The 9,078-nt window shown below is 41.9% G+C and overlaps 1 protein-coding gene and 1 long non-coding RNA gene across 3 annotated transcripts; both read left to right on the top strand.

Moving 5' to 3' along the window:
• Positions 1 to 2,213: 2,213 nt before the first annotated feature.
• On the top strand, positions 2,214 to 3,624 carry LOC307033868. Of its 2 annotated transcripts, none has more exons than XR_013806688.1 (3): positions 2,214 to 2,555; positions 3,302 to 3,385; positions 3,466 to 3,624. It is a non-coding gene; the product is annotated as an uncharacterized lncRNA (long non-coding RNA). The 2 variants fall into 2 exon arrangements; XR_013806689.1 differs by lacking the exon at positions 2,214 to 2,555 and adding an exon at positions 3,117 to 3,192.
• A 95-nt stretch (positions 3,625 to 3,719) lies between these two features.
• LOC307032942 (zinc finger protein 862-like) lies at positions 3,720 to 6,307 on the top strand (the record flags this gene model as incomplete). The annotated part of the gene is made up of 9 exons (XM_079671216.1): positions 3,720 to 3,884; positions 3,962 to 4,137; positions 4,243 to 4,412; positions 4,523 to 4,761; positions 4,849 to 5,106; positions 5,190 to 5,399; positions 5,476 to 5,706; positions 5,823 to 5,975; positions 6,043 to 6,307. The coding sequence occupies 9 exons, from the start codon at positions 3,720 to 3,722 to the stop codon at positions 6,217 to 6,219; spliced, it is 1,779 nt and encodes a 592-aa protein (XP_079527342.1). The 3' UTR covers positions 6,220 to 6,307.
• Positions 6,308 to 9,078: the final 2,771 nt, after the last annotated feature.

The raw sequence follows: 9,078 nt of genomic DNA, 5'->3' as shown, positions 1-9,078 counted from the left end.
GCCTCAGCTTGTGCCCTCCTTCTGGGTTTGCTATATGCACTCAACATAGCATATCCAAAACCCCCTTCATTTCACTTTTGAAGTACTTCAGAAAATAATCATGCAGCTTGACCAACACAAGAAGTCCGCCAAAGTGCAAAGTCTGTATGGCAGACTTCAAAGCTCAGAGTAACGACAAACAAAACAATGTTTTCCTCTTCTGGGCCAAAACATGGCCTAGTGCTGTATTAGCCTAGCACAATGGCGTCTTGACATTGGACATTGCACATGTAAAAGACAATGTTGTGGGTGCGGTAGTTTTTTTTTTCACCATTTTAGTTTAGATTCCAAGAAACGGTTGAGTTGTGCATTGTTATTTGTGCTTGAGAAACATTCCACTTGAACTTTATATTTTAATGAACCTAGTAGTAATTATTGTTCTATATTTCTTTCCGATTTCACAGCTGCCTAGGCCTAGCAGCAAGAACCTCCATCTGTGCATGCACCCAGGTCAAGATCTACAGTGGCTCAAGGGCCTTCACCAGAGCCATCACCACCAAGGACCAGCATCACTACAGCGGCCTCCACCTCCATCTGTGCCTGCCACAAGATTAAGATACACCTCGGTACAAAGGCCTCCACCACAGCCATCACAATCAACCCAGCCAGCAAAGAAGTCTCTCCTAGCAGACGTACCTCCCACACAGCCGCCAGCATCAACCTGGGACAATCACACCTACCTCCCTCCGACACAGCCACCAGCAGCCTATGCACCATCACCCCCACCTACGCAGCAGCCAGACCCACTTTCATGGAAGACAGACCATTACACTGCTCCCCCTGTCTTTACATTTATAATGAATAGTTGGTTGAGAAAGTTCTGATATTGTAAATATTGAGATTTTACAGTTTCTTATGTTAACATGAATAGTTGGTTGAATAAAAATGTTTAATGCTCAATTTGTATTTGCACACATCATCACATGAACCTTGGTATGGAATATGAATCAGTCCTGATGTAACTTTTCTGTGGTGAAGTAGAGGGATGGAAATATTTTACTCTAAATGATAATTTACACATTTTCATTTTAGACATGAACAACACATGTATATAGTCCTATAGTGAAATTCATATATTTCACTACTTTGGTGAACCAAATCTGAAACACCAAAAAAGATGGATGACATGAGTACATCTGTGTTTGACAACAGTTTTGAAGTTTTCCAAAAATCGGATTTCTAAGCTTAGTATCTCATAAGGTGAGTGACTTTGCATTTCTAGCAAGACCAGAGACTGTACTGAACATTTTGACATGTAACACCATGCCATGTTATAAGAAGTACATTTAAAAGTTGATTTAAGGAGACATCTAAACATTGAGAAAATACCCTTCACTTCACACTCCAGAGGGTTAAGGAAAAGGGTAAGGCAATTGTATTTGTTATATATATATATTTTATATTGTTTGATTTATTGATTATATTCAAAGGAAAATTAATACTTGGTCCCCTTGGAACTTTTCATCTACATCATAGTATATCTGTGTTTTCACAAGAGTTTTTAAGTTTTCCAAAAATCTGATTTCTAAGCTAAGTATCTCATAAGACAGTGCTCTAAGGTGAGGAGTGACTTTGCATTTCTAACAAGACCAGAGACTGAACATTTTGATATGCAACACCATGTTATAAGAAGTACATTTAAAAAGGTGATTTAAGGAGACATAAATACCCTTCACTTCAGTAAGATAAGGTAAGGCGATTTAAAAAGAAAAGAAAATGAAGGCAGGATATATTGATTGATATATTTATTATATTGAAAGGCAAATTAATACATAGTCCCATGCATCTGGAATAACGTACAATTTACAGCCTCACAATGTCAGGAACTTTTCATCTATAGATTGCTTTGGTCTGGCTTTACTCTTCACTGATTTGTTACAGAAACTTTGAACTCATTGGCTATGGAAATCAGAAGGAGGGGCTCATTATCATATGAAAAACCGCGCGAAAATACGCTCGTATGTTCGCCCGTAAGTTGGTGCGAAAATACGGACGGACATACGGGCGTATTATGGCACCTTTGGCTTTCGATACACAGTTGCCCCGCAGCGAGACTCTCCTTACCCTTGTAGAAAGTTCAGGAGCACAGTCTCTTCATAACACCGAAGACGGGTCGCGGTAAACGCTCTGAAGTGAGGCTCCACTACACTAAAAAGGAAAAAGACAAGGCACAGTGCAGTGTTTCCCACACAATGTTAATACTTGGGCGGGCCGCCCAGGTATATTAAGGCCCGCCCAAGTATATTTCGGACCTTTTTTTATTTTTTTTATCCGTCCGCGAGCGACGCCATCTGCGAGTGATTAACTAATGGACAATGAGCCCTCGCTCTACGTCTCCTGTGCCTGTTCGCTCTGCGGTTGATTAACTAGGGGACAATAATCCCCCCCTGTTCGCTCTGCGATCGATTAACTAGTGTATGATCCCTCGCTCGACACCTCCTGTTCGTGCTGCCATCGCGTGGAGGGAAACGAGAAACGGAGAAGACGACGTTAATTTAGAAGACGCGGACACTAAGGTAAAGTAACTATTTTCTCGTTATTGTGTTGTTGTTTTCTGACTTTGGTAGGAGATTCGAATTATTTGAAGTTAGTGGCAACTAAGAGTGTATTTAACGTAATCAGGCCAACTTTGCTGCGTGCAAATTACGTGTGCTAAATTAAATATAAAAAAGATTATAATTCGTTTTCTCTTCGGGCTATGCCAGTTAGAAGGACACAGGTAAGCTGTAGCTAAGGTTAGACTGCTAATTTCGCCTGCATTACTCCTCAGATATGAGTATTCAAAAATATTTTAAGAGAATACGGCGTGAGGATGAGGAGGAGAGACGAGGAGAGGAGGAGAGACCACAGGTAACTTAGCCAATGTTAGCATTTTGCTTGCAATGGCAATAATAAATGCATAAGTCTCAATAATGATATATGTCGGTTCATTTGACCTGAAATTATACAATTGCGGTCAACAGTGAGTTGCAATGCAGAGACCAAACTAAATTCAAGCTTGTTTTCAATTCTAGCCGGTGGTCAGTGAAGATGCTAGCACAACTAGTCAGAGTACTGAGGGAGAGGCAGCAGCAGGTCTCAGTGTAGAAGCAGGTGCAGGTCCCAGTGTGATACAAGCAGCAGCAGGTCCCAGTGTGGTACAAGCAGGTGCAGGTGAACAAGCAGCACAGTTCCAAGCATCACAGACACATACACAGACATAGTATAATAGCAAGGAGAACTCTACCATTTAAATGCAGTAATAACAATACATTATTTTCAGATTCCAAGCATCGCCACTCAGGATGGAACCCTGATTGGCTTAAAATGCCACAGTTCAAGAATTGGCTCTACCTCACCCAGCATGGTATGAATGGCATTTGCAAGTTCATATTTGTAATAAAACTTATTTTTTGTAAGAATTAACACGTTTTTCTTTTTAAAAAGGAATGTTTTGCCGAATCTGCAGGCAACACAAGCCTCCAATAAAGAAAGGCCCCTTAAAACGGGCTTTCATAGAAGTTGGGATTCTTGTTTTCCGCAAGGATTATATCGAGCGCCACATCTCCTCAGAGCCTCATCAATATAGTGTTAAGCATCAGGTCTCACTTGCAACAGGTAAGCTAATTTCTGCAACCTATCAACCATGTTTGGCTCATATAATGAATTATGTATTTGCCCTTGGTCTAGGCTACTCAGTGATGCAGGCTTTTGATCCCACAGTTATTATGGAGCATGAGGCCGTCATAGGTGGATTCAAATGCCTTTACTGGCTAGTAAAGAACGAGATTGCTCACCACACCAACTACCCTAAGCTCTTAAGTTTAGCTCAGCTTTTGGGTTGTGATTACTTTGAAAAGCTGAAGGTAAACCTAGTACAAAATGATGCTTGTGAAACTAAGAACTTTAACCAGCTAAATGTTAAATGATCTCTTTTTCTCAGGTGGATCAAAGAAACAATTATCAATCACACAGAATAGTGGATGAAATGCTGGAGATCCTTGCAGAGATAGTAGAGTCGCCTATTTTGGAAGAGATAAGGTCATCTCAAGCAATCAGCCTAGAGGTTGATGAAACCACAGATGTATCTGTAAACCGCCAGCTGGATTTACATGTTAGGTGGGGTATTTTTTTAAGGAATGATGTGCATTAAAATAAAGATGTAGGCCTAGTTAAACTTAATATTTATTAATATGTGTGAAAACCTATACATTTTTATTTTAGACACCTGGATAAAGAGGGTTATGTTTTCAACCACTTCCTTGACCTGGTAACTCTGGAAGATGGGAAAGCTGACAGCATTGTTGCTGCCATCAAGAGTGTACTACAGAAGAAAGATCTCCCGGTAGACAGGCTCTACGGACTCGGGACAGACGGTGCAGCAGTGATGACGGGTATGGAGTTTATTGTTAAATCTAATGGATTGTGTGAAATGTGTATTGTCAGCTGTTATTAAAGGAAACAAAATGACGCCCTCAACACTGCATTTAATTCTTAAACTTAGGCCGTCTGAATGGAGTGGCAAAGCAGCTCACAGACAGTTTTCCAAAGCTGGTTTCTGTAGCGTGTGCTGCTCACAGACTAGCACTGGCATGCAAAGATGCCTCAAATGCTGTCAGGTATATGGCAAACTTCAGGAACCACCTGCAGGAACTGCACCTATTCTTCCGAAATAGTGCAAATAGGTCAGTCACACTGAGTGCTGCCGCTACCACTCTTGGTCTGAACGACTTGAAAGTCAAGGTGTGTTTTCACCTATTTTCATAATACTATTGTGGTGTCATATTATTTACATATATTTTACTTACCAGTGTTTCTACTTGTTGTTAGGAGGTGAAAGATACAAGGTGGCTATCGCAGCACCTAGCCGTTCAAAACCTCCAGAGGAACCTTCCAGCTGTGCTGGCTGCTCTGGCGGAAGAAGCGAGCACAAGGAAGTGCCCAGTGGCCAAAGGTCTATACACCTTCTGTGCCACATACCGCTTTGTGGCTGCCCTCTACCTTCAGGCAGATGTGCTGCCCCACATTGCAATGCTGTCCAAGGTGTTTCAGAGAGCTGATGTGAACTTTCTCCACATAAAGGAGCAGGTAGATTACAAAGAAATGCATTTGATGCTCCCAGTTATTTGCATTATCCATCCTATTATATTGTTGTCTTTTTCCACATTTAGGTGCCAGTCACACTTGTTACTCTGAGGAGAATTCTGGAGGCAGGCGAGATCCCACTCCCCGGAACGTTCCTTGCTCGCCTACACCAAGACTTGGACAACCCAGGTGGACTTGGGGCGTTTAGCATTGCCGGAGAGGAGGAGAGGATCAGGAGGGGACACGGAATTCTGGAGCGCCCCCGGGAAGATATGTGGGCCAGATTTGTCAGAGATGTAAATACATCCCTTCTTACTTTTACATTCCAATATTTATTTTCCTTGAACTGAAAAATGTATAATATCATTCCAGGTCCTCAAACCTTACATCTGCAGCCTGGAGAGCAACATTGAGAGCAGGTTCCAGCATATTGAAGTGCTGGGGGCCTTCAGTGTCCTGGGTCCAAAGGCAGTTACCTCAAATGATGTAACCAACATTTCAATGTTGCAGACCCTTGCCAACAAATTCATCCCAGGGCAGGATGCCACAGTTAAACAAGAGTGGACCTCCTATAAGCAGCATGTTCTTGAAGGAACAGTTAAGGTTGGTAAATACCTAAATTAATATGAACTTGACGGTTAGAATTGCTTGTTTTGACATCTGTAAATGTTTCAATTATACTGTATACTCATTTGCCCTGCCTTGGCTAATCTCTGAAGGACAAGACGCAAGCTGAGATCATGCAGCTCCTGGCCAGTGAGAAGGACGAATGGGCAGAAATATACCCAAACCTCAGCCTTCTCTCTTCAGCGGGGTTGGTCATCCCTGTCTCCAGTGTAAAATGCGAGAGGGATTTTTCTACGATGAACAGGGTAAGTGTCATTCCCTGTTGCATGTCATTCTGTATAGTTCATTTAAAACAAACTGTTTGTTTTACAGGTGAAAACTGACATGAGAAACCGACTGAAAGGGGAGCAACTGGCTGCATGTATGCGGATAGCAGTCAGTGGACCAGCACCAGAGGTATTCCCATACACACAGGCATTGGAGCTGTTCTTCAACAAACCCAGACGGATTAAGTGCTCTGACAAACAGTGCCATCTTTGTACAAAATGAATATTGCCATACAGTAATGTAAAGTTAATGAATAAACATGTTGTTAAAACTTGTTGTTTGTCACATGTGTTGCACGTCACAAAGCCCGCCCCGCGGTCCGCTCGCACCGTGCTCCGCTCGCAGCCCCCCCCCCTGGCACCTTCCCCCCCCCAAGTATATTTCAGATCTGTGGGAAACACTGCAGTGTAATGCCTGTTAATAGCTTTCAGTTAAAATAAAGCACAGCTATTGTGCAATATATTTGTATTGCATGCATATTTTTTATTTGTAAACATTTCAGTAAAAGCTTAAAAGAATAAAGATATTTTTGTAATCTAAACGTTTGACCTCTTTCTTTTACAATTAAAACGGGGAATCGATAAGAATCGGAATTGATACATTTAAAATGATACCCATCCCTAATTGTAACACATGCAGCGTTTTATTTGCAGTGTTTTTTATTTGCTGTGTTTTTTCTCAACATGCATATCTGAAAGTACCAAGAGGTAGGTATTAAGTTGTGTGGAACATGTACAAATAGATGACTCGGCACATGCATAGTGTCTATCCGTCTCTCTATCCCTTTGTGAGCGTCTGTGTGTTAAACAATAGGGAGAGCAGCTGTGGCACTGAAAACAGGGATAGAGTTTGTTCTGTTCCCTTCTAAATCATTTTTGGAGCCTTAAGTTGTTCATCCCTGTTACGTTCCCTCCTAACTAGGGGTACAAAGTAACAAAACACCAAAAATAACCGGGCGAGAGAGAAAGGAGAGGAAACTGACTACTGAAGCCACAAAGTGAGGTTTTAATTAATATAAAAGAGGCTCACCAGCCAAATTGCAAAACAAACTTAAGTAAATAAGGAGAACTTTCTTCCAAAAGAAAGTGACTAACATTAATACACTAACTAACAACAATAAACAGAGACACTACACTACAGCACGTAACACAGACAGCACACATGCGGCCAGAGGAGAAGGAAGAGAGCCACTGCAGCCTTCCTCGGGCCCTTTAAGAAGGCCCTGATCGAGGATTCGGAGCACCTGGGGGAGAGGCTGCACCTGGAGACAATCAGGGAGAGAGAGAAACACACACACAAAAGCACACACACTACGGGTGTAACGGTTCACAGAATTCACGGTTCGGTACAACTAGAAAAAGCAAAAAAAAGGCCCAAATGCATAATTCCAGGTTTGTTGTTATTTATTTTGAACAATAGTGCAAGTTTCAGTTCAAAAATAAGGAACTCTAACATTTTGAATAATTAACTTTATTACACAAATAAATAAAAAAACACAAACAGTACCACACACACTCAGATGGCCATATTATCTATAATGGCTGATGTCAAACTAAAAGGTTAAATAAGCTGTAAAACTAAAAAGAATGTCTTGAAAATATTACAAAATAAATAATAAGATAGTGTTCCAATCACTTTCAATCACTTTCAATCACAATCAATAAAAGCCGGGGTCCTCTACTATTGCATAAGGGCGCAGCATAGCCATTGAAAAACATATGCCAAAAGCTTTGGTTATTTATGTTGGTCTCTCGGCTTTCATGTCTATTGGCTTCTTAAAAACAGCGGGGAGAAGCTGTTGAACTGCTGTCTTTTGCCAGGCTCCGGTGATTGGCAAATCTGGGTGATGCCTTCTGCTATGATTTAGCATGTTTGGCGTGTGTTACCATTAGCATACCGCACCGCTGTCGAACAACGCCGACACACCGTCCTCGTCCGATCCTCCACTTTCACACTCCATCGTTGTTGTAGTCCACAGGGAACCCGAAATGTTCCCACACAGCTGATTTTAAAAGAAGCAGGTGGGTTCTAGCTCCTGTGTGTTATCTGAACCATAGACTGTATATAAATGGACGTAGTGTCCGTGAAGTCAACCATAGGATTCTGCAGAGTTGCCGAGAAGCCCTTAGTAGGCGGAGTCGGCCACTCACGCTTGACAGCGACGTCAGAGTCTAATCCCGCCTGCTCCAAATAAGGGCAAAGAGGCGGAGCCGAGGCGGGACCTGCTGCCTCCGAACTGGAAGTAAACAGAGCTAGCTCAGGCTAAGAAGCTAAGCTAACATGAAATACATGCATGCCAAGTTACTGCTAACAGTGTAGTTCCCCTATATAAACGTTACATTCATAATCAAATGAGACAATCTGCAAGAGAATTAGCTATATTTGTTGTTACTCTTAATGCTTGTCATTCACACGTTAAGAAAAGAAGTACCGATACATAGCAGAACAATTGTGGCGATGTTCAGCTTAATAAGCCTTGTTCAACATAATTTATTTAGCTAATACTACAGCAGGCGAACCAAGTATGCGTTTCGCTGCATTCCTTGATCTGCAGTTATAACGACGGACTCCATCGCCCGGACCTAACGGAGCCGCAGTGGGCTAGCTCCGGGACGCCGGCTGGAGCTAGCCCCCTGCGGCTCCGTTAGCTCCGGCGGCCACCATTGGGATAATTGGGTCCCCTATTAACATTTGCTCCCGTTTAGCATTATGGGCTTCATAGCCATAGACTATAAAAGTCTTACCCAAGGCTGAATCATAAACTAAAATGTATATGTATGTATAAAGGGTTATGTCCTTAGCTGGCTAATACGTAACAAGCTAAGCTACCAAGCACACAAACACCTGCGAACGGGATTAACATGTATAATATTATCATTTTAGACTTCTTGGAAGTTCTGTTAGTACATTCAAGTGGGCTAGCGCACAGCACAACATTTTAATTGTCTGGTATTTGTAACAATATTCCCTAAAAGGCACAATCATCACGAACACGGCTAAAGCTAAAGGGTCAAGTACAGTACTATGACTAACTAACGTTGTAGCCTCTATGGTTGTAGCCTAGCAAAGTGGACAAGTTGC

Source organism: Notothenia rossii, assembly GCF_949606895.1.
Source record: "Notothenia rossii genome assembly, chromosome: 3".
Taxonomy (NCBI): Eukaryota; Metazoa; Chordata; class Actinopteri; order Perciformes; family Nototheniidae; genus Notothenia; species Notothenia rossii.
Note: the sequence above shows the minus strand (reverse complement) of the source record. Positions and strands in the feature narration are given on the sequence as shown.